The following is a 24,368-nucleotide window of genomic DNA, read 5'->3' as shown; positions in this document are numbered from 1 at the left end:
TATTAGGAAAGACAAACTGATGGCCTTGGGACAGATGGCAAGAGATGGCGCGCAGGTCCTGTGGGAGACTGTTGTGCTGCTTTGTACCACATGGGACCTGGTATCAGCGTGAATTTGACCTTTCACTTCTGAGGGAGCTCTAATTCAGCCAAACACTTCTTGCAGGGCATCCCCTCCTTGTGAGGGGAGCATGCTGCCCTGCAGCAGGCCTGGCCCTGTGACCCATGCCTGCTGGCAGGCAGACATCCGTCTGCTGCACTGCAGTCCTTGATCTACTACTCTCCCTGGTGGCATCTGGCAATGATTTTTGTCTTTTCTCCCCTCTTTTCAAGAAAAGTGGATGCTTTTTATTCCCTACATCTCAGGGAACAGGCAGTGTGGACTGGAGGGCCTGCCTTTAGAAATGCATTAGAATCTGTAGGAAGAGGGTGGGAAAGAGAGCACTTTGCAGAAGCTAGCTACACCCCTGGCAGAAACCAGAATCCTTTTCTTCAAGTGCACATTAACTGGTCTAAGAAAGCGAAGCATCCCTAAAACCTGATTAAGCTGACAGGAAATTCCCACCGCCCCGTGTGGCTCCTTTCTATGGCACCTCCTTGGCCACATGTGCAGCAGAACTTCCGTATGTACAGCTACTCTAACAGCCTCTTAAGATCACAAGTTCCTGGAGAGTTCTGCGTCTTTGCCTTGAATGTGAAAATAGACCACTTAGCAGAGATCCCCAGGAAATATCCTATGCAATGCAAAAGCTGGATAGAACTTACCTTGATTGGAGAGTACCACTTCCGAGGAGAGGAGGGCCTGCGCATGTTGTTCCCAAGGTTCCTGGGTTCAGGGAACTCATACTCCTGTTCTGGCATCTTGACTCTGGCATTCTTGGCTTTCTCCAGCTTAGCGCCTTCTTCCGTGGAGCCCTTTTCTCCCCAGCGCACCTGAAAAGATAGCATCAAGGCATATTATAACAGCAACTGCTAGAGAGTTACATTCCTGTTGTAATTGGATCCTGGTCCATATTTTCCCTGTGTCCAGATCCAAGGTGAAGAGTGGGGCACAGGCTGTGAAGATTGGAACCCAAACCTTGGACTTTTCCTTCTTTGTGATTCATGAGAAATGTTTAAGTGGAGAAGGTCTTCAGAAAAATTGTCAAAATACTATCTTGTAATTTGTACTGCAACACTGCCCAGCTACAGCACGGACTAGGATCCTGTTGTACTGGAAGGAAAAGACAGTCCCAAACCTAAGGAGTCTATGCTTGGCTCTACACAAGAGCCTAAAGAAGTTTGTGCCTGTCTCCTAAGTATCTTTCTGGGTAAATTGCAAGGGGATATCGTGGCTCAGTTCGCAAATGAGTCCTTCTGATACATGAACTCGTGTCTACTTACCTCCATCCGCTTGATGCCGCCAACCCCTCGACCACCATAATAAGAAGCATCTACTGTTGGCCACTTCTTCTTTGGAAGGCCATCATCATCTTCCTCCTACAAAACAGGAGGTTGCATTGTTAGGGAGCATGAGTAGAGGTGGTAAGGAATAAACAGTCATAGTCTGTGTGGTCCTTTGAGCCTGCTAGAGCCAGCGCACAGTAAAGGTTCTGGTCTCTTGCTGGCTATTTTCCAGAGGATGTACACTCATGAAAACAAAATGTTTCATGATATAAACACCACCACCACTTGAAAGGTACAGTCCAGCTCCAGTAAGAAAGTGTGTTTTCTTTTTAAAGAAGACTCTGTCTTTTATCATCTTTAAATTCAGGGAAGAAAATTGTTTCCGAGTTGCAAAATCATAGAAGCAGCAGCCAAAATAGCATTAAGCATAGCTCAAGAGCTGGGGTCTTTTGGCTGCAAGCCTGGTTGATATGCTAGACATCCGTGATAGTGGCAGGGACTTACCCCTTTGCCATCCTTTCCCTTCCCCTATGCTTGTGGTTAGGGAGGGAAGAGCTGTTGCTGTGATGGGCGTTCACTGACTCATGGCTCCCCATGCTGGAGACAAGATGCTCCTTGATGACCCAGATAAATCATCATATTGTAGTTCAGATTTGACAGAATACAGAGAAAAGCAAGGAAGCAAGAAAGTCAAATTTGCTCCCGAGTTGTTAGAAATAGTCCTTTATGTGAAGGTGAATTAGGAACTACCTCAGTGTGAATGCTCAACAGGGAGAAGAGTTCTTTGAGATGAGTTGGCCAAGTGTAATTAGGACAGAAAGGTCTAATGGAAAAGTTACAAGAATAGAATTAGCTCTTATAATAAGCTTCTGCCTCTGCTGGGGAGGCTGCTCAGGGAAAGCTACGTGGCTTCAGCGGCTTTCTTGGGCTTACACCTGCAGAAAGTCTGGCCCTGTGTGAAAAAGCCGACTTAAATTCTGGCCCTGTGTAAAAATTGAGATTTAAATTCTGTACGTGATTGCATGTGTTTTACATACAGCAGGTAGGAATCTGTGGGACATCACCATACGTAATTCAAGCATGTTCAGGATCCTGGCCTTCGTGATGGCATTCAGATATGGCCCAATTAATTCAATCAAGGAAGTCTCCCTGAGTTTATTTCAAATGGGTCTGGCTAAAGTTCTAGTGAATGTATTCTACATAACAACGTTGCACTGTTCCCAGTCCACACATGCCCTGATCTATAGAGTTCCTTTCCCTTTAATTTCTGCAGTTCAGGCTGCGAACTGGCAAAGCAGAAAAGCAGAGTTCATCAGAAACGTGAAGTATTTCCTGTGAAAAATGTGGAGAGAAATGAAAAACGGTCTCTCTCTTATTTTCTTTCTTTAATTTTTCACAGGGATTTGGCCAAACTCCAAAACTTAATAGCTCTCCAAAACTGGAAAAGCCAAAAATACTTTGAAATTGAACTCCCCAGTAGGAAAACTGAAAAACTGAGGGGAAAAAATCCAAGACAAACTACGCTTTTCATGTCAAACGAGACCATTTTTGTAAAAACAAAAACAAAAACAAAAACTCCCATGAATCTGGCTGCAAAATTTGTCCTGATTTAAAGGAAAAATGAACAACTGAGGCAGAAATACAAGTTTTTTTCCTTCTTAGCTGACCTCTCTTTTTTGCTCTCTGGTTAGCGCTGCTGAGGCTCTTTGCTGCAACCTTAGAACTTAATATCTCTGCATGAAGTTTTCCATGAAGACTTAAAAAAAAATGGAATCAAAGCCATCTAAATATTTTCCTTCAGCAATTCTCTTTCTTTCTCTTCAGCTTAGCATAGACTGGACTTCTCACAACAGGAAATGCCAGGGTTTAGGAAATCTTCCCCACAAGCCCTTAAAAGCCCTGCAAGTCACTTCAGTCTAAGATAGGAGTTCATCTGCCAGAACAACAACAGAAACAGCACACGCACAAAAAGACAACAGTAGACACTTGAAAAACAAGGGAGTCACAAGCTTTCTTCAGGATGAGTCTGTTTATATGTTTTGAAGGGCACGGGAGGTTTTGCAATACAAGCAAGGAAAACATCAGTGATGTCCTACACACTTGGCAAATGTGCTTACAATACATGTGAGTAGCTAAAATAAAGGAATTGGAAACATGGGGGTCAGGGTGGGGAGAGAGCAGGAAAAGGTGAAGGAAGAGGCATATAATACACACCTCCAGCACCCCAGCTCACTGCCCCATTTGTGAGATCTGAGCCAATAACATGGGGCTGAATTCTCAAGTCCCGGCTCAGTTTTGCCCATATTGTTCTACACTTAGCTGTAATGGGGTTCTTGCCTGAAGGAAGAACTGCATAAGGACTTCAGCTTTAACCCAGTAGCGGTATAAAAAACAGTCCCAGAAAATTCAAGTGCATTTAAGGATGCTGGAAATTGACTGTACAGAACTTGGCATCTTTTCCACCCCTAAAATCTGCTTTAGATGGAGCTAGAGTTTCTTTTAAAAAATAAGCAGCAGGACAGAGCTACACTTCAGAGTCAGAGATCCCAATTCATAACTGCTGGATTTCAGAAAACAAAGAGCCGTGTTTATCTCAGAGTCCATGCCGGGCTCTGTATGCTTTGACCTTGACCTGAGGGAACCTCATCTGTGGGTAATACAAGGACAATTCAGGCTCCACCAGGGACATACGAACCACTCCGGGTAAGAATTCAAATTAAATTTGGCCAGATATGAAAAAACTTGGACAACCTACCCTTCTCCCCGCCCTAATAATTATTTTCACAGTCGCTTCTACTCTGCCTGAATCTTGTCAGAATTTAGCTTTTATGGAGCGCTCTGCTGGCACAAAGCACTGTAAGACTCTGGCTAGCCATTCCCCTGAGTAGGAGATGTTATCATCCCTTTTTACAGCTGAGGGAACTTGGAGGTGAAATATGATGTGCTCGCAGCCCATGGCTCCCTCCTGACTCCCTTTCCCCCAAAACTGGACTCATTTCCAAATTGCATGGCCACCTCCCTCAGCTGCAGAGGCATCATAACGCCTTGAGGACACCTTGCTCAGTTCAAGCATTCAAATGCCAGCTGCATAAACCCTGCCTGTTCCAAACCACCCCTGAGGAGTTTTGCAAGAAGATGGCCTTGGTATTTTTCATATTTTTGCCTCTCACTAGTGTAAACCTGCAAACTAATGTCAGAAAGCACTCACAGAGCGTAAGAACATCTGAGAGAAGGCCCTTCTACACATGCTCTGCTAAGGTACAGGCTGAAGAAAGAGCTCAGCCTCATAAGGCACCAGAAAATTCACATACAAGTTCATCCTTGACACGCAAATGCTTAGAAAACCATGTTTCATTGGTCTCACTAATTGTGAAACTCCTAGTTTATTTATGGTACAGATTCTTAAAGATCCTTCCTGAGATTACATCCTCCATGTGCAAAGTGCCGCATGCTCATAATTCAGAGAGAATCCCTGTCTTGATGGAGGTGAAGGAGAAAGCACTTTGAGATATTCACACTCTATGGCTGAGACACTGAGCTGCACAAAAATGAAATAATGTGCCCAAGGCCACCCAGGAAATCCTGCTGCAGAACAAAACACTTCAGGTCCCTGGATTTATACCCCTAGCTCCCAGGTTACATTTGCAGGGACTGTACTGCTGGAGATGGTCATGCCTGAACTACGATTGGAGTGGAAGTTGCTGCCCCATGGAGTCTTGCAGCACATAAGTGCTTCTTACAAGGTCAAGAGGATTAACACTAGTGCTCTCTTTCTAACTCTGAGGGTGAAAAACACCCAGCTGTTCACTGCCTCTACGCAAATGCAATTTGCTGTGCTGGGCCTGCCTAGACATTTTGTATTCAATTTGGCTATTAAGCCAGCACCTTCACAGGGCAAGACCTACACCTCATCTGTTCCCAGTAACATCCTAATTCTTTTTCTCTTAAATGCCTGTCTCTTGAAAGGTTCCTTTTCTCCTCCTCCCAGATTTCTGCACCTCATGGTAAAAGGGCAGTAAAAGGGAAGGAAAAGTGCTAGCATACCACTGTGACCTGGCCTTATTTCAGGAATAACAGAATATATTTCCTGCACTGGTGTCTACAAAAAATTCAGACTAGACCCTTGCTCTGGAGTTTATTTTGCTATCCCCCCAGCAAGGCTTTTCAGGAAGAGAGAGGAAAACGATCTGGAAAAGATTAATAAACACTGATAAATGAGGGTGCCAGAGGCTCCCAGAGCAGACGAATCACTGTCAGTCATTCTTTGGCTTCATGAATGTGCAGTTGTATGCCTGGGAGAAAGAGATTAGCTCAAAAGAGGATCGACTTGGTTCAAGCTGAACAAAAGGTTTCATCTTCTGGCTTAATAATAGCTGCCATGTAGTGAGTTAAATTCCGCCTTTTCACGCTGGCATCCTGTAACAATGATAATCACCTTCAACATCTCATGACCGTGTTGCTGAATAGTCCTTTCTCTCTGGGACTTTCTTCTGTGTGTTTGCTTTGGTGTATGTGGGTAAGATGACAACAGACATAAGGATTATCCAATTACAGGCTGGTTGGTGGCTTGGCCCTGGTGCCATGTTAGGGCGGACTGAGGAGCTCGGGTGATAGAGCAGCATGGAAAAAGTGGGTCTGAGTGATGAGGAAAGAGGGCATGCTCTGGTCATCTGGTAGGTTTCCTGCCTAGTTTTGCCAGGCTTCAGGATACTTTGTGGTCCTGAGTCCCTTTTGCAAGAGAAAGAGCTGCAATGACAGAAAACGAAGCTACAGCAGTGTATTTTAACATTGCCTGGTCTCTGCTTACGGAGCAGAGAAGCAATGAGAAGACCGGGGGATACTCTGGAGTGCTCCAGTTTACACACCCTCTGACTGTAGTCACAGTCTCTCCTTTTGTGGAACAGCCTCGTGGCAGATCTTTGGCATGGGTCAGGTAGCGGAGAGAAAGTTGTTGCAAGCTGCAAAGAGCCCTCCAACATGTCTTTTTTTGATGTACAAGAGGGGTTGAGAACCAGCTTCAGCCTCTTGGTAAACTCCTGGTCTGAGCTGAATAAGAGTTGTTCCAATAAACTCAGCCTGAAGGTGACGGACACATGAATAAAAGCAGCTGGGTCTTCCTCCAGCAGGGCTAGAAAGAGCCATCCTGTGCACGGGAGGTAGAAGAATGTGGTTTTGATCCACCATCAATGAGTCAATCACAGGCCAGAAAGGTGCTCGCTGGTTCCTCAAGGCATTCACCTCTTCCGATTGGCATTAACTCGATCTTTCCTGGCCGTAAGTAAAACCATCTGTCCTTCATCCAGGCTTAACCTCCTCCAGTGTCCTGCGTTGTCTAAGAAGCACAGCAGTAAGTTGACAACCTTTGCAATTTCTGAATGAATTAATTGGAAGTTTCTGGCCAATAATGATTTCCTTCACCAACAGTGAGTGTGTCTCCAGCATGTCTCAAAAGGCCTTTAAAGCAGAGTTCAATAAAACCTTTGGCGGTTTCCTGACGGCAGTGCTGCTTTCCCTTCATTGTTACAGTATAATGCATTCTCCTTGCAACGCAAAGACATATGGGCCTCAGCTCCTAATTCTGCTGATGCAAGAATTCCTCTTGTCTTATTTTTGCCAAGATTTCTGGGAGAAGAAAAAATCTTACTGTAACTGTAATGCTGCTGCTTAAGGGATGAGCCCTCTTTCATGCTGGAGACGAACAGTTACTAGGTTTTCTGCAGGGGGGAAGCTAACTACAACATGTAAAAAAAACTGGATTGCAGAAAATCCAGTCCATTTTCTGTTTGTTTTTAGCAAAGTAGAAAATCTGGAGTATTCAATCCTCCCTGAAAGCATCATATTACAGCCAGTCCCATTCTCTGGACCAGGCTCCATAACAGTAAATGGGACCGATGAAATGTATCCTTTTAGAGCTTCTGCCATTTTTTCCACTAGTGAGAAGCTCTTCTGTCCAGGAAAAAATGCAAAGTGCAAGTCATAGCCTCAAATCCTATTAATTTTTGAACCAGGACAGAGAGAGCTGTGCAGTTCTGAATTTTAGAGGATTTACGTCAATTGGATCTGAAGAATTTTTGAGTGATTTGCTATCTACAGGAGCTGTCAGTACCCTGCTCTGATGCTTCATGATTTCTAAAATAGTATAAACTACATTTACACCTTTTTAACGCCCTTTTGGCTTTTAATTCTGTAAGGTGGTTCTAGGATAATTGAGTATTGAGCTTAGAGGATGCACTCTGGTGGAAAGTACATGCCAATTTATGTGTATCTACTATCAAACTAGTCCTTACAATGTTGGCACATTGTTGTAACTAAAGCCGTCCATCCCAGGGTCCTGAAACAGTAAGAATTATAGCCCAAGTAGACCTTGTCTTGTATTAGCTGGGAAGCAGGTAAACTACAGATCCAAGATTAACGCCATTTTTCAGGCACTGTGCAATGCCTGAACAGCAAGCAGACCGATACTCTGCTCCTATATGAAGAGGATTTGCCCTACACTCTCCAGAGTACAAGATCAGCCTACTTAAAATGAAAGGCCAGTGGCAAACACATCACTAGAGGAAAGCTGTGAAACAGACAGATGAAGAACTCCGTGGATTCTTCCTCACCATCAGAATTAGGGCTCAGAGAAACTACAACCTGTCCAGAGAAATTGTTACATCAGTTTAACCAAACTGAACCTGAGGTGAATAACAACTGGGATGCTGCAACTGGTCTGTTCTGCAGCAACTGGTCTGTTTTTGCAGCACTTAATGGTTTGAGAAAAGGCCTCCCTTGTATGTGAGGCATGCCTTCCACCTTAGCAGAGATGTAATTTCCCCTTCCACTCCTTTGCCACTGAGCCAGCATTCCAGAATGATGTATTTCAATTAATTTCAGCAATTGAATCCCTTGGCTTGGAGGCATGTGTGATGCAGAACAGAGCATGTACAATTTTAGGTTAATATTTTCCTGTGCATTCAGAGGACAGAAGCTGACAAAAGCCAGTGGATTTATTTACAGGCCATAACAACAGAAATGGCTACTTAAGAAAATGGATCAGATGCCTGTGTATAGAGGCCTAGGTTGACATGTCGTTCTGAGAGGGGGGTGCCTTCAGCAGCACATGGATCCAAATGCAAATCTCCTTTGGGTCGAGGAATTTTCAGATTTTGGGTTTTGCTTCAGGTCTGTTTTAAAGGGGAAAAGTGCTACCAAGGTGGATGGATGTTCCAGTACTGGCCTCAGCTCCAGCTGCCCTGAACTACTTCACTGTGCTCAGTGCAGGCAGAAGCTAAGTTGGATTCCACCTTGGTAACACTGCAGAGCACTGAGATTTAATGGCCTCTGCCTTGGCATAGAGCACACTCACTGAGCCAGATTTTATGGAGAGCTGGGAGAGGTTCCGTTCAGCAAACTTTCACTTGCAAGCTGAAGCAGGCAACGAATTTGTCTCCAGAGGCAAAAAGCAAAGGGAATTAACCAAACACATCACTCTGAGCATGGATCTAAGTCTTCTCTCACTTACCTAGTTAGGAGGAACTGATCCAAAACCCAGTGAAGTCAATGGAAAAATTCCCATTGACTTCAGTGTGCCCTAGACATAGCCCAGAGACTTTTCAATGAAATCCTAGGTGCAAAACGGTGCAAGCAAAAGAAGAGACCCACTGTGTGCGAAAGCAGGAGCCTATAAAAAGGGGCAGATAAAAAACTGGGCATATTTCTAGGGAGAATCTACTAATTAAGTAATGGTGATGTTGCTTTAAACCAGTTAGTTGCCGGATTCATCTAGAAAGAATGAGCAGCGTTAAGTTGAAGGTTTTAATGTTGCTTTCTTGTTTCCCTCCATTAAAAAGTTCCCTGCCGGTGCAGCTCTTCTGATGTTCAGATGGTTATATCAGAATTTACATCTGTTCAGAATCTGGTCTGCTGTCTTCAGACCCAATGGCAAAGATTGCAGGCTGCTGTACTCTGCCTTTGCTCATAGCAGCAAAGTCCATGGGATCAGCGCTGTGAGTTAGTGCTCAGCTGCCAAGAGTGATTATGTAGGCTAAAACACCAAAATCATTACCGTGCCATACCAGAAAGGCAGTTAAGCATATGTTTAGGTTCCATTAACTTCAAAGTTAAACTGCTTAGGAGTTGTCCTGTCTGTGAATCAGAGCCTAAGTCTGCAGTACTGTTCTGACCAAGCCAAAGAAGCATCTGCTTTTGTCCTCCTTCCCTCTCTGCTCCCTAGAGGTACTGTATGCATGTACCTGCAATCATTCTTAAATAAATAAAAAACAGATCTCTACCTCATGTCTGGGTAAAAGCAAAGTGACCAGAGTGAAGCACACATGGCAGACATCAGCTAGAAAGTCCCTGGTTTAGCTAAACTGCTATTGGGTTTGAGGGCACAGGGCTGAGCACAAATGCTTAACTTCCTGCTGTGGTCTATCTTCTGCCATGCAGCAGAATCATGACCTCTTGTGAGAAAGCGGAACAAAACTCGTCCTAAACATTGAGGAAATCAGGTTGTCGGCGTCACTTACCTCGCTGTCTTCTGCAGGAGGCGGTGGGGGCTCTTTGATGATCTAGAAGGATCAAAGAGAAACAGAATGGTAAATCCATACTTTGTTCTTTAGCATGATGCAAACGTCACTTAGAAAAGGGGTATATGCCACTGTGAGCTTCTCTGAACTTAGCTATGATATTGTGTGACTACAGGGTGAGTGTGTGCGCCACTGGTGTCAGGGTCACTGAGAGTGAGGGGGAAACAGGGGGCATGCCAAAGGCCTGCTGTACAGACTTTCCTAATTACAGCTCTGGTCTCACGTTGCTCTTTATGTGAGCCCTGCCCTGTGTGAGGTCACAGCAAATTCAGAGAAATATATCCTTGATTCTCCAGTTTCCTAATCCCACTAGGAGCAATAGTCAGGCTGGCCCTAAGCAACACTGATAGCAATCACTGTTTCACCTGAACAACATGCTAAAATCAGCATCTTCTTCTACCGGACACTGCATATGCATATAGTTCCTGCCTCAAATAATTTACAGCCTAAACGGACAAAGATTGGAAAGAGAAACCAAGGTAAAGTGAAATACCCTGGAGGCATTGCAAAGCAGAAACAACCCAACAACCCCTCCCCCCCCAGGTTGTCTCCTGGGCCAATACTTCATTGCAGAGCACCATGCCACCTCATGCTCTTGTGAAAAATACTTTTCACACTGTCAGGCTAATATATTTTACTCTCATAAGCTCTTTAAAAAATAGGTGTGTATATATATATATGTATGTGTTTGAGGTCCTCCCAGCATTTCTAACTAATAAAGCAATCAGGGTGAGGTTTTAGACTGGTCCAGGATATTCTCCATAGAAACAATTTAAGTTTATGTGGGTGTGAGGCTATTATTTCATGCAAAAAGTTTGCATCTGAGGCTCGGCCGGCAGTTGGCTATTATCACAGCCCTCCACTCCAAAAGTAACAGAGAGCCTTCCAAAGGGAAAGCAGTTGCATACAGACACGTCAAACATTTCTCCCTTACAGCAGATGCACCCCTGGTGTAAAGCTATTAAAATGAAAAGATTCAATCCAGCCAGTCATGTGAAGACAATTGCCCCAGGGATGGATTTTCTCTGGGAGATTTAAGTCTATCTGGATGAAGGAGCTCTTCCTTTACACAGCAGGCAATGAGTCAGATGCTATCAGGGTGCTGGAGTGCCTCTGGAGACATAGTGAGTGTCCCCAGCCCCTCTCAGGCCTGGATCCTAGCTGACGAGGCTGCCTAGGCATGGGGTGCAGATGTGTAGGCCTAAAAATTGCCCTTCAAAAAAAATCACAGTCCAAAACGGTAACAGCTTAGTTGTTTAAATGCAGAAAATGACTGCTGCCTAAAGGCCCTGAAGATATAAATATTTACAACAATTCCTCTCACTCGTGTTTTTCCTTCTCCGATGAGCTCACTGTTTTTATTTTCTTCTGCAAACCCCGAGTCATGCAATGTGGCCATTAATGAAGAGCATGTGCCCTTGGCTGCGGAGGAGATGGGGGCTGGTTCAGTCTTTTGTTTATATCTCAATCCATAGCAATGATGGCTGTAGACCTCTGTCTCTACCTGCCCCTGGGCAGCAGGGCTCCTGGTGGCCTACAGTGCTCTCGGGGAACCTGTTAAAGAGCCTGCACACACTGGGAATCAAAATCAAGTCTTTGTTTACTTGCACAGAAGCACAAAGCACACGCGGAAGCACGAAGCGACATTTGAGGAGTGCAGTATGTGTACCCACTGCCCTGCGCCCAACAATACTCGTTCTGACGCAGCAGAAACATGAGCCAGGCTGTGGCTGTAAAGCCACTGACCACGTTATGGAGAAAGGAGGGGTGATGGCCCAGTGAGAGCTCAGGCTGACAAGCAGAGCTGGTGAGTGTCTGATATAGCATCCCTCTCCCTGCCTGCCCCTGGGATTCCTAGCTTGTGCTTTCAGCTCTGGGGGATCCTGGCTCTCTCCCTCAGGAATTAGCCTAACTCCTTGGCTAACAGGCAAGCGCTGCAGACTGAAGCAGGGCGCACGCAGAAACCACATGGCCTCAAGAGGGACTGAGACTCCCCTCTCCAAGATACATTCATCCTTCTTCCCTGCATCCACCTCCAAAAGTACAGTTTTGCTTCCCCTGAGCTCTTCCAGGGCAGGCCTGCTGGGCGATCTAAGCCCACCTTGGCACGCACTAGTGCAGGGCAGGTTGTGAAGCAGGACATGCGAATCAGCTTGGCTTCCATGGACAGCTCTGCCCTGACTTGTGGTTAAACTCTAGTTGCAGTGTACTGCCCTGTACCATGGTATATTGCTGAATCATTTACAGAGCATGCAGCATTTCATTTGGCGGCACCCTGCACCGTCTTCAGTGAATAATCCTTCTTGATCCTCCAGCGTTTTTCCATGAAGTGCTTTATCAGGTTTTTTTTTTTTTTCAGGTTTTTTCAATTTTTTCAGTTGCGCACTGCTGTTGCACAAGTTGCATGCTGACTGTACTCTGTTTTCTCTGTGTATTTCTGGGATGTACTGATTGCATTTGGGCTGCAATGCAACTTGTTGTGTTCTGTGAGGGTTTCACTGTAAATTCTCTGCATGTTCATTGCGTATTTGTTTGAATAGAATTAATGCTGTTGATTAAGTGCATTCTCCTATTGCATTGATCTAAAGCCAGAAAACGAGAAGAAAGAAGAGGGGAGAGGTGAAACAAATGAGATTCAATTGCTAGGCAAACTTACAAAGATCAGAGATAAATCCACTCAATCATCCCAGTTAGCACAAGTACACATGGTACAGAAAGCAAAACATGGAAAAAATCCTGGAAAACACGTTAGAAGAGATTGATCTTTTGCCATCTCTGCTGGCCCTGCAATTCCTTCTGCAGGATGCCATCCTGACAGCATAAGGCATTGAATTATCTTGGAGAGAGGAAAAGCCCTCTAGGCTCTAACCCTGTTCAGCTTCCTGGGTACGTTTGCACAGCTTTGTACATATATCCTCTATATATCTTTGTGTCCATTTGCCTGGCCTTCCATTGCTCAGCACTTTCTAATGTCACACCTGCTCAGGGTATTTTGAGTACGCAAAAGCTATCTGGCTTGTTCGGCTCAGAGGGCTGAACTAATAAACTGCCTTGATGAAAGACTTCAGCTTTGGGTGGGTGAAAAGGGTCTGCGTCAGAGTACTGCTTTCCGGAGAGGAAATTGTGAGTTACCAGCATGGTTTACTCAAAGTTGTGCTCCTTGTTTTAAGAACATGGAGACAACACAGTCTCTTATACGTATTTCTTGACAGGATAAATACTCACACAGCATGTACAAAGTATCAAAATACACAGAAAACCTTTTTAGCCACACTGCAGCTATGTTTTGGTTACTGGCCACTGTGATGGGTGACACGCTGCAGCAGACCTCCTTTTGAGTCAAAATCCCTAATCCAAACCCACTAGATGATGAGAAATTTCACATCTCTGATCCAAAATATACCCTACTGGAAGTGGCCTTATTCCCTCCTCTGATGTTATTCTGGTGTAACATCATGGATTTCAGCAGAGTTTCTCTTGATTTGCATTGGCATGAAACGTCAGGATAATCTGGCCAACATCCTTGGTCCAGCTAAGGATTCAGACACAACTTCTCAGCCAGTATCACTGGAAACTCTTGAGATTACAGACTTGGAAACGGAGATGGGTGTGATTCCATGTATTTGTGTTCTTTCTTGCAACACACACACACACACACAATTTAATATCAATTTCTAAGAACGGATCAAGTTTTATCCACTACATGCCGAGAGGAAGAAAAAGTGATTACGTCCACTTTTAAAGCTAATTACTTCTAACGGCAACTGAACACCCCATAAGTTCGTGACACAGATGCTGAGAGTTTGGTTGTCTCTGCCTCTGAGCCTGCAGGAACTTTGGAAGTTCAAGTCATATGCAAAACATATCTTCTGTCTTGCAGCCCAGGTTTGGAAAGACCTGTGATCTATAAACGGTACAAATCCTTTCTTTCTCCATTTTGGATCCTCATAGTTACAGCTGTGCACGCACATGGGACCCTCCTTCTGCAGTACTCATAGCAGTGAAGCAAATGGGATTTTTGTCCTGTCACACACAAGCGAGCAAAACAAATGCCAAGTAGGAGTAACAAGATCCCAGAGCCAAAAAGCAGTGCCTTGCTCCTGCTCATTTTTCAGAAACAGAAATGATTACTTAAGTGCAAGAAAGAAAACGCCACTGCAGGGAACCCAGTGAGGATACAGCCTGTACTGGCACAGAAGGCTTGAGTCCACCACATTTTGTTCTGGGCTGCGGCTCTTGCCTTCCCTTCCCTCTGCCTCACCAGATGACACATGGACCCGCTGAATGCAATCAGCTGGGAGCACGCTTGGCCAAGCAAAACGCTTAGGCTAGTTTAGCTTGGCAAAGCCAAAGTGTTTGTTCATGTGTGCTGCAATTGTTTTGATAACCCCAAGCCATTTCTGTGATTGCTGCTGCGACTGTATCGCCTGTCCCTGTGTTTTAAAGAGGGAAATTATGATCAATCATCGACCACGTTCGCTTGCTAGGTGAGGGATACCGAAGGATTTCTGCATCATTATTGTGCTATAAAAAACTCACAATATGGCCACTTGTTTTCAAGCAGCAAAGGCCTGTGGGATAGAGTGGTGGCCCCGGCTTTTCTTGTCAGAGGAAGGAACTTCAAGAGTGGCTGTCACCACTTCTAGGCATTTAGCTGTGAAAATTCAGGACAGTAAAATAATTCCTTGCTTTTCCTTCATCTTTCCTCAAAGATCTCAACGTGTATGCGACTGACACAGGTCTCTGTTAGCTGACATGCCTTGATGTCACAGATGCACAGAGGAGCAGCTGTTTCTGCTGAATGACCCAGTGTAAAAGCAGAGCGATGCTATTAGCCATGTCCTGGAAGCGTAAAAGCATTGGAAAGGACTGCAATTTCTGTAGCCATTCAGGCACAAGCAAAGAGACTACATGTTGAATCCAAATTTTGCATACTCCAGGAATGTGTCTAGGATGTTTTCCATCTTGGGAGAGTAGAAAATTCCACCAGTTTGCAGTGTCCAGCAAACAAGCACTCAGAAATTTTCCCTGGAGTTTTGTATGATAAATAGGGGCAATGTGTTCCTCGTCAATGAAGGGTATCTGCTTTAAGATGGAACAGAACATCAGTTAGAATGAGGGCCGTGCGTGAAAACAATGCAAAATTAGATATAAAGGACTCTGCCTCTAACTGGAATGAAAATGTGGGAAGGGAGGATGCCGATGATTTGGAATTTGTCCTAATTTACATGCACTCTTTTGGAAATTATATAACATGTATTGTCGCTGTCTTAATAAGCAGGATTTTCATAGCACTTACTTTGACATACTAGTGAACAAATAGAAGTTAAAGACATTTACAAGTAAGCAGGAAAAAGCATCAGGGAAACATGCTGTAATTCTGCCTGGGTGCATGAGAAAGCATGAATCCATAGCCATAAAAAATACTGTATTTGAATAGACCAAAGTCCATAAGGTCAGAATCTTTCACTGACAGCGTTTGATGCTAAGGGAGTAAGTATAAGAACTGGACAGGTACGGAGGGCATCTTCTCTCACCGTTTGGCAACCAGCAGCTCTGTGACCAAAACCAAAGCCGACCTTTGTCACTCCTAGACACCAACGAATCTGTTCTCTGTGAATCTGAACCATCCATTTTCAGACTAGTTTTGACCTCCTCCAAGTCCTGTGGTAGAGAGCTTAATGGTTTATTTATGAGTTAGGTAAAGGAACATTTCCCTTTTATTTGTTTCCTATCTGCACCTACGGGTGCCCCCTAAGCACCCATTAATTCTTTGGAAATTTGGTCTACGCTTCATAGCCTCTAACATAAGCAGGAGCCTATCTCTGTTTCTTTAACTGCAATACAATATATCCTCCTTCCTAAACTTAGTAGTAAGGGGTAAATGAAGTCCAACAGAAAAGCTAACTCATACTTTTAAGCTAACCTCTGTTGTTGACCTAGAGGCAGATACAGGAATCTCGATTTCTAACAAAACTAGTAGAAGGAAAGACAAGGCTGCTTCAGACCTAAGACTTGAAGCTGACACGCAAAACCAACATTTAATACAGATAGTAGCACATGTCAACATAGGATCCACGCTAACTTGTTTAAAGACAGCCAGTTACAGGGCATTATATCCGTATCTAAACTATCCTGATTTGACTGACAGGATAGCTGAGAGGGGTGGAGAACTGCTGTGAGCGTTCTGGATGATTAATAAGACTATCTTTACCTTCCTACTGCCCTTTGTGCACAGCAATTGCTATACCTCCCTTAGCAGAAATATGGGAGCCACAACAAGGAAGCTAGCTGAAGGGCTATGTCTTCCTTCTTGAAGCAAAGTCAGGTCCTGTTGTTATTTACGCTAGTTTGAATCTACGGTAATGGTGCTGCCTCCAACTATTCTGGATCGACTGTGGTGTAAATGAAGGCACTTATTCAGCGCAGTATGTGTTGACGCAGAGCTTGGATGCTGCACACCAAGTTAGCTCCAATAACTTCAGTGAAACTGTACCGCGTTACAGTAGGTGAGTGCTTGGCTCAATAGTTCAGATCCTAACCCGGGGAAGGGACTGTGGAGCCCACAGGCAATCTCCCTCTCCACATTCATGTCTCTTTCTCTCCGCTTGCCTCACTAATATTGTGAACGATTCATGACCCTGTACTCCCTCCTCCCTAAATCACCTGAACTGTGGAAAAACTGTGCCTCAGGCACACAGGAGAGCGGGTGGGAGTCAGAATACGTGGACCCTCGTTACTAATCTCCATCAAGCCAATGTGCACCACGTAATTTTATGACTCTTCAGGGTTACTGTAGCATCGATGCATTTCCTCCCCTCCCCATCCTCCGGATTAGCTATGATTTTCATGTGTTTTTAATATACATTTACTGTATTTTCTCCATCCAACTTTTTGTTTCCAAAACTCTTGGTCAGCTGCAGTACAGACCAAGAGCCAAACAAATTGCTGGGTTCTTCCACGCTTCCTTCCAGAAAGCGGCGTAAAGCTAAAACTGGCGTCTAGATGCTTAAATACCAACACCTCGTTTATATGCCAGCCACACCCCTGTATTTAAAGAAGCGGCAGTAGAAAAATGGGTAAGATGATGCATATATTCAGAAGGGGCAATTACCATAGGCCAGCCTCTCAAGCCCCCTCGGCCACACAGCATGGATGCGTAAGGGAGACAAAAGACTCATATTTACCTCATAAAGCTGTAAGGACTTGTGATATATGAGTATGTGAGGAAATGCTTCAACTCAGAATCCCAGATGCACCAGGGAATTGTTTCCACTCACATTCTCTGTGTTTTTATCCCCTGGCCTGCCCCAGCTAAAATTCAGCCTGAGGCTCAGGACTGGTTGACTCTAACGACTGCTTCAGTTGTGCCAGGGCTGATCTTTCATGCAGGCTCTGTTCAGGTGCAAAGCATGGCCCAAACGCAACTCGTTTTACTCCGTCAGTTTGCCAGTTTCAGTGTCTATGGGTGACTCCTGCTCTGTGCACTGCAGTGCGTTGGCACAAGGAAATTGTCCTAGCATAAACAGGCCTTCCAACTTTTGTATTAATTAGGGCCTCACTACACATACAAAACACTGTAACAAACTCCCTTTTCAAGTCAATTATTTAACAGTGCGCCTGCAAGCCTCTTTAAGGCTGTTTTGAAGGCTTACTATCTATTTGGCTTACATCTACATTAAACCTGAGCCTTATGTTGGCCTCCTACCCAGAGGAGGATTTCACCCTTGGGCAGATAGAGAGCCTCTTGCACACACAGTTCTCTTCGGAGCTCTTTCACTTGTTCGGTTTACTTATGTTCAGAAAAAGGGTGGGGGGGAAGAGGGGAGAACAGGATGGGAGACAATAGCAAAATGCGCACTGATACGAACAGGGCAAGGATCTGGCAGCTGCTGTTTTGCAAATATGTTCTGCACAGGGAAAGTGCAGTTGTCCCGCTATAGATGTTCTCACATTTTCCATTGTTCTTTTCATGAGCACATTGTTGGGTATGTCAGCTTAGCTGAATTTCTTTCTCTCTCTTCTGTTGTTGTTGAATAAATAACCGTGAAACCTCTTCAAAGGTTAGCACCTGGCTCCGATGCTTTTATATCTCTTCACTGATGCCACGGGAAATTTTGCCTGTGCTGATATCAGGCACAGCAAAGGCCTAATTCTTGTTCTGATCCACTAAGCAACTATTGCATCTACTGTAAACTGAGTGGTAAATTCCAGACTTCATCCCAGAATACTCTTGAGACCAATAAACTTGGATACACTTGGAAACAGCATTTCTTGATGGGTGCATGCCAAGGAGATACTGGGTTCCAGACAAATCCCTGGGGTAAGTCTATTGACTTCAGTGCATTACTCCTGGGATGAAGCTGGCTTGGTGTCTTTCCTGGAGAACTGCTGGATAATAATGATTCCTATTTAATTAAAAAGCACGCCAGGAGGAATTTCAGGGTTTAGAAATGTGCTTGTCACTCAGAAACAAATTTATTCTTGGTAAGAAAAAAGTGTTGTTTTTTTTTTTTCCCCCTGGACACATACACAATTATCTCTGAAACGTCCCTGGGCTTGGATCCACAGCAGTGTCTCTGGGTCTGCGGTTTGATTATTAGAGGTTATTGCTTGCCTGCTTTTCTCGTCTGTTGTGCAAGCCAGTTCCTCTGCCCTTAATTCACTCGCTGTTTCTGACAACACTGCATTCCTTAACATGCCATTACCAAACTAGTAAATAAGCAGTGTTTCTCTGGTCTCCGTTTCCCCACCCGAAACCAAGGGGGCTGGGTACCCTTCCAGGAGTTACCTTTAATTTTACAAAATCTTTGGGTAAGCAATGCACAATGAGATAGCATAGCTGCTGATCTATTTCCAGACATACTGGACTGTCATCCCTGAGAGATGAAGAGATTTAGTACAGACTCCCGAATTAAAAATCTTTCCAGCAAGTCAAGGGATGTGTTTAACATACATTTGGAAAATATCAGTGTGCTAGTCCCCAGCTGGAGAGCTATGTAAGAGGGAATGTGGGAGGTAAAGCAGAAGAGAGGGTGAGGAAAAGCTTTTATCTGCAACAAATTTTTTAAACATAGAACCTAAATCTGGAAAATATTAAGCTCACAATGTTTCGTGTGGATAGCAGACTCCATCTCTGCTGCGCTCGCTTTGCTTATCTGGATTGTATTTCTCACACTGGAAGCAATGCTATTGTATGACCATTACCCTTGTATTGTTTCAGTGGAGCAGTCCCATACCACCTTTCTTGAAGCATAGCTCCATACTTCCTTTACTCCATACCCTGCCTCTTTTGTCTATGCCTTCTTCACACCAGCTTCACCACTCTCCTGTAACAGAACCTTAAAAGGGCAGTGTCTCCTAAGGGCCTTTCCTCTGTTCCACCTCAGTTCTCTACCAAATCCTAGCATAAATCTCTGCACAGGGTGTATCTCCATTGACTTCCATGCAGTTGTACCAGTGAAGACGACGGCCAGACTTCTCTGGGGATGTGCCATCTAGTTTAGACGAATAACTCTCGGCCACCTACCACACCGCTGATCCTTTATCCGTTTTTAGAACGGATATTTTTTATTGTTCTGAAGTGTTCAAATAAATTTTTTCCCTTCTGGTTTTCATCTCAAGACAGAGGTTTGGTGCAACAGGGTGTAAACTTAGAACACTATACCTGATTTAAAACCAGGAGGAATGACAGTCACCCAGGAACCTCAGCCAGTTTGGACAGTCTCAAAAGAAGTATCTGAAACATTACACACAGCCTCACACCAAAACCAGTCTCCAATTCCGCTGACATCTGTACATCTCTAATTCTTGTTCTATATTTGCAACACAAAAGATCCAAAGCAAGAGTAGAGCTTTGCTGTATTATATATTCCGCAATAATCAGTCCTTGTCCTGATCCCCATAGGAAAAGGCAGCCCCAGGGGATGGTCAGGAAAGATGTACAGGGGCATGGCACATCTTTGCAGTCACACAGCTTGAGCAAGTGTGAGAACAAAGCTCATCTCTTAATTCAAGTCCCCTGATTTCTGCATAGTCTCCTTGACCACTTCTTTCTGAATGTTTTCTCCTGATTTTTGCCTGCCTTTTAAAATTACTAACTCTGTAATTGTGTTTAACTCTGCAGAACTTTTTGTGAAACAGTATGGATAAAAGATATCGCTCAAGGTGAAAAACAGTCCTACTTCTAGGGAAAATTGCCATTTGGATATTCCAAAGTGCTTTTTAGACATGCTGAGCCTGAAAAAAGTAGCTTAATTTTGCAAACATTTGGAGACTTAGAAACATCTTCTCCTTGTACATAAGGCAGAACAAGGACTTTAGCTTGGGTTCAGCATGCCTACCCTTTACAGGGGTCCTGCAACATCGGGATGCTGATAGAGGGATTAGAAAGCTCAGAAAAGCTATTCCTTTCTAAAAATTTATGGAAACTAACATGTTTCAGCCAACCATTTCCATTTTGTGACCGAGAAATAAGACTGAAAGGCTCCTGACAAGGTCTGCGTGCTAGCAATATTTCTGTTTCCTGGGGGTAATCCAAAAGGCCAGCGAGATTAAGCAGCATGAAACAGTGTCAGCAGTGCAAGACACCATCTTGTTCAACGACCACGCTCATGCTCTTTCGTACTAAAAAACTTTGCCTCCTATTCACTCGTCACGCCCAGGAGATGCTGAATTGCTGTTGTGTGCTGATGATTTCTGTCCCGCATTTTACTTTAATCAAAATAAAAGAAAAATAGGGAAGAACTCTGCATGTCACAGCAACACAAATGCTTGATGAAGTGTGGTAGAGACCACTCAGAGCTGGAAGGCTCTTCCATCTCCAGGGTTTAGAATTCATTGCAGCCTGTCAGCAAATTGACTTCCCTATCCTATACATAATTGCTGGCAGCTCATTCACAGAGAAATGGCACGACGCAGTTAGCAACGGTGCAGATAGACCAGGGTTGGGAAGGACTTACCACTGTGCAGCAAAGAGGCCAGAACCACCAGAGAAGAGCCAGTGCCATCAGGAGGAAGAGGATCAGCAAGGCAATAGCCAGGATAGTCCCATCTGACTGGAAGAAAAAAAACCACAGACTGTGTGTGAACACCATTAACCCGAAACTCTCCTCTCCAGAGCACCTAGGCAGTACATCCTACCTGTAGGCATACATACACACACAGCCCAAGGGCCATTGCCATATTCCATTTACTTTTCAGCCAGAACACACAGTTTGGCTCCCTCCTCCTACAGATAAGGGTGGCACCCTCCCCTCCCTCACCTATTGCATGAGGGGCTGAGACATCTAGTTCATTTCCTAGAGGTGTAGGCTTTGTTGTGTCTTGATTTCCGGGCCAACCTCACAATTACAGAAAACACTTCGGAGCAAAATTATAATACTCTGAGGAATATGGAGAAAGTAAAGACTGGGAAAAGTTTTCCCATAAAAAAAGAACATAGAAACTCGCAACATGATGTTTCACTACAGTTTCATTCTCTTTTCTTCGCAACTATTTTCCCTCTTCATATAAACGAAAAAGTAATGTCAGAACTAAAGCTTACTCCAAATGGAAAACTTCAAGGAGGAGCTCTATGGGCCCATATGGCTCTACGGCCCCATGGGTCATCCTGCGTTTCTCAGGTTTTTAGCAGTGGGGAGTCAGGATAGCACTGCCATGAGCTTTTCAGGGAGTTTTGAACATACACGTGAACACAGCAATAGTAAGTTTTTTCTGCATCAAAAGCCACTACCTCTGGAAGATCCCCTTCTTTGCTAACTGGGAAACTTCCCCTGTTTGAAAAGGCATTTGCAATTCTCTGATCACGATTTGCAATCCCAAGTGCTGCACAAACCAGCTCAACACAGCAATCAGAATTGAATATGCATTTTTTCTCATTCCTTAGATTTAATCTGAAACATACGCTCTTGGCTTCCTGAGGCATGCCAGCTTCTCTACACTACTCCCCCACAATATCATCATATTCTGAGATAAGCAGGCAGGCAGCTAGTCCGGACTTGAGCCCATTTGAAATGTTCTTGATATAAGAGCCAAACCTTTAAGAAATCCGACTGAAACCTCAAGATGACAATGCCATATTAAGGATTCATTCAAGAGCAGACTGACCTGTAGTGTTGGGAAATAGGGTGACTGCTTAAGTCACTGTCATTCAACAGGCCAGATGATCTCCCATCATACCATAATGTCAAGAATAACAGATAAACAATCAGGTTAAGAGCATTTACCAAATCCTCGTTTGGTGTAGGAGGAGTTACTGGAGAACTTGGATCAAGCCAACCTGATCTTTCAGACTTGGAAACAAAAGAGAGGCAGTCCACACAGGAGAAGAATTCACCTAAAACATCTCTGGGAATGGAAATGGGACCCCAGAACAAAATACAAGCTAGTTCAAGATGACAGGGCTGTGTGTTTGGTGCTGTTCCTTTAGAGACAGAGCATAAAGTCACATCCATCATCTGCAGAACGGAATTTGCTAACTTTAGAAAATGTGGCCCTGACTTTCTGAACTACCATGAAATCTTAGCAATTTTCTACATCTAGAGGCAAAAGATGCAGACAGCAATCATGCTCACACATGCACTACTTCCATTAAGAATACTCTAAACTCAATTTGCAAAAAATAAGACTATTTAAAATGCCTTTTAATTAGCTTTTTAACAGCACTCATTTTTACATTTTTCTTCTGCAAATATCAATTTACATTACCCTAACACATCCAGGTCTCTGTGACACACCTGATACAGCCAGCTGGTATTCTGCGTCTCACAGCAGTGAAACAGTCCTGAAGACTTGAAGGATTTGAATTGCCAGATCTTATATTTCTCACTCAGATAATGTCTCATGTTAAAGTCAGTGTTGCCAGGCAAGTCTGCAGGAATCAGTCCATTTTTGATATCAGAGACTGACCTCCCCCCCCCTCCCCGAAGTTTGTGCTTGGTTTAAACCCCTTCTTTTGGTTTGCTTTAGAACTAACATTGAACTATTCCAGACAAACATGAACTGAATTTTCTGGGCTCAGCCAATAGCTACTAGGTGTCAAACTGGGACTCTTAATCAGGAACTGCAAATCCTATCTTCATCTGCTTTGACTGTGCTGTAGTTGCCTGCAAACTAGGCTTTGAGGTAAACCTTAGCAAGTCAGACAAGGATAAAGCGCACGCATACAATAAATTCTATTAAAATCACCCAAAGTGACCTGAACTCTGCTTTTGCTTTGTTTTATCTTTATTTCATCATCATCTGCTATAATTTAGCTATTATTCTGGGCAATATCTATGGTTTTATAAAACTAGAACTTTGCATAGATGGAAACAGCCATTTTATCTGAGATGAATAATAAACAAGAAGGAAAATATGCCTGCTAAAACATTTTGCAGAATTTCCACTGACATTTTGAAATCTCTCTCCCAGTCTTATAGCTGGTTAAAAAGCAGCACTGAAGACTTTTGAAACGTCTGTTTTTATTCCATTCTTTTTTTTTTTTTAAATCAAAATTTGGAAGGTAGTGCAAATGTTCATGGAAACACTGAACCACAGAATATTTCAAAGAGCTAGGTTTGACACAGTTTTTCTGTCAATTTGGACCAAGAAAACAACTTCCATTCTAAAGACAGAAAAGAGAATTTTTTCATGAAACCAGTGACGTTTTCATGGCCATGGTCATTTTTCCCCTAAGGGAAGCTTCTGACAGGAGCTTCAGTTCAGACCCTTAGCTTTGCAGCAGCAGCGTTCTGCTGTGCACTTAGTAGCCGCTAGGATTTCTGCGCCGGTACATGTAAGAAGCCAAACTGTGATTGGGGGATTCCTCTTGTCATGGGAGAAAAACCTGATCCACCTCCTAGATTATAGGTACTCCCATCTGGGATGGTGGAGGGGATGGCAAATTCCAATCCAAAAAATAGCATAGGCTATTTTTCCTTACGTCTACCCCCTAAACATTCAGATAGGTGCTATCCTCTAGAGGAAGTCACTCCTCCAGTAAAAGCACTCAGCCTCCAGGATGACCATATCTAACTTAGAGGTTAGTATAAACTAAGTGCATACATTCCTATAACAGTCAGTGAACAGAGATGACCACTCCAGAGATGTTCATCCCACAGAGGACATGACTCCCCCTCCAGAATACATGTCCCCAGCTACTGCCTACTGAGGTCGCTGCCTAAAACCAAGCTCCTAATCTTTTGGCCTCAGGAAACACAAATGCAATCATGTGGACAGACAAAATTTGTGATCCTAAGCCCCTGTTTTATCTTAGGCATCCATGATGCTTCCAACAAAGAAACTAGCATAAATCAATGAATTGCAATTTCAGTGACACCATAGCTTTTTCTGAAGTTTTTTCTAAAGAACATTCTACTAGGCCGCAGATGCGGATGTTTCTTTTTCTTTATTTCATTTTTCCCATTACTTT

General features: G+C 43.9%; 1 protein-coding gene across 4 annotated transcripts in view; it reads right to left on the bottom strand.

Moving 5' to 3' along the window:
- ANTXR1 (ANTXR cell adhesion molecule 1) overlaps positions 1-24,368 on the bottom strand; it is a 116,910-nt gene that overhangs the window by 29,060 nt on the left and 63,482 nt on the right. For all 4 annotated transcript variants that reach the window (XM_068920693.1, XM_068920695.1, XM_068920692.1 and 1 more), the window contains 4 exons: positions 20,917-21,012; positions 9,896-9,937; positions 1,383-1,478; positions 765-932 (listed from right to left, as the gene is read on the bottom strand). In XM_068920693.1, coding sequence (XP_068776794.1) covers positions 765-932; positions 1,383-1,478; positions 9,896-9,937; positions 20,917-21,012 — 402 coding nt within the window. The remainder of the gene's footprint in view (positions 1-764; positions 933-1,382; positions 1,479-9,895; positions 9,938-20,916; positions 21,013-24,368) is intronic.

The sequence above is a fragment of the Struthio camelus genome, chromosome 27, assembly GCF_040807025.1.
Source record: "Struthio camelus isolate bStrCam1 chromosome 27, bStrCam1.hap1, whole genome shotgun sequence".
In the NCBI taxonomy this organism is placed as follows: domain Eukaryota; kingdom Metazoa; phylum Chordata; class Aves; order Struthioniformes; family Struthionidae; genus Struthio; species Struthio camelus.
Note: the sequence above shows the minus strand (reverse complement) of the source record. Positions and strands in the feature narration are given on the sequence as shown.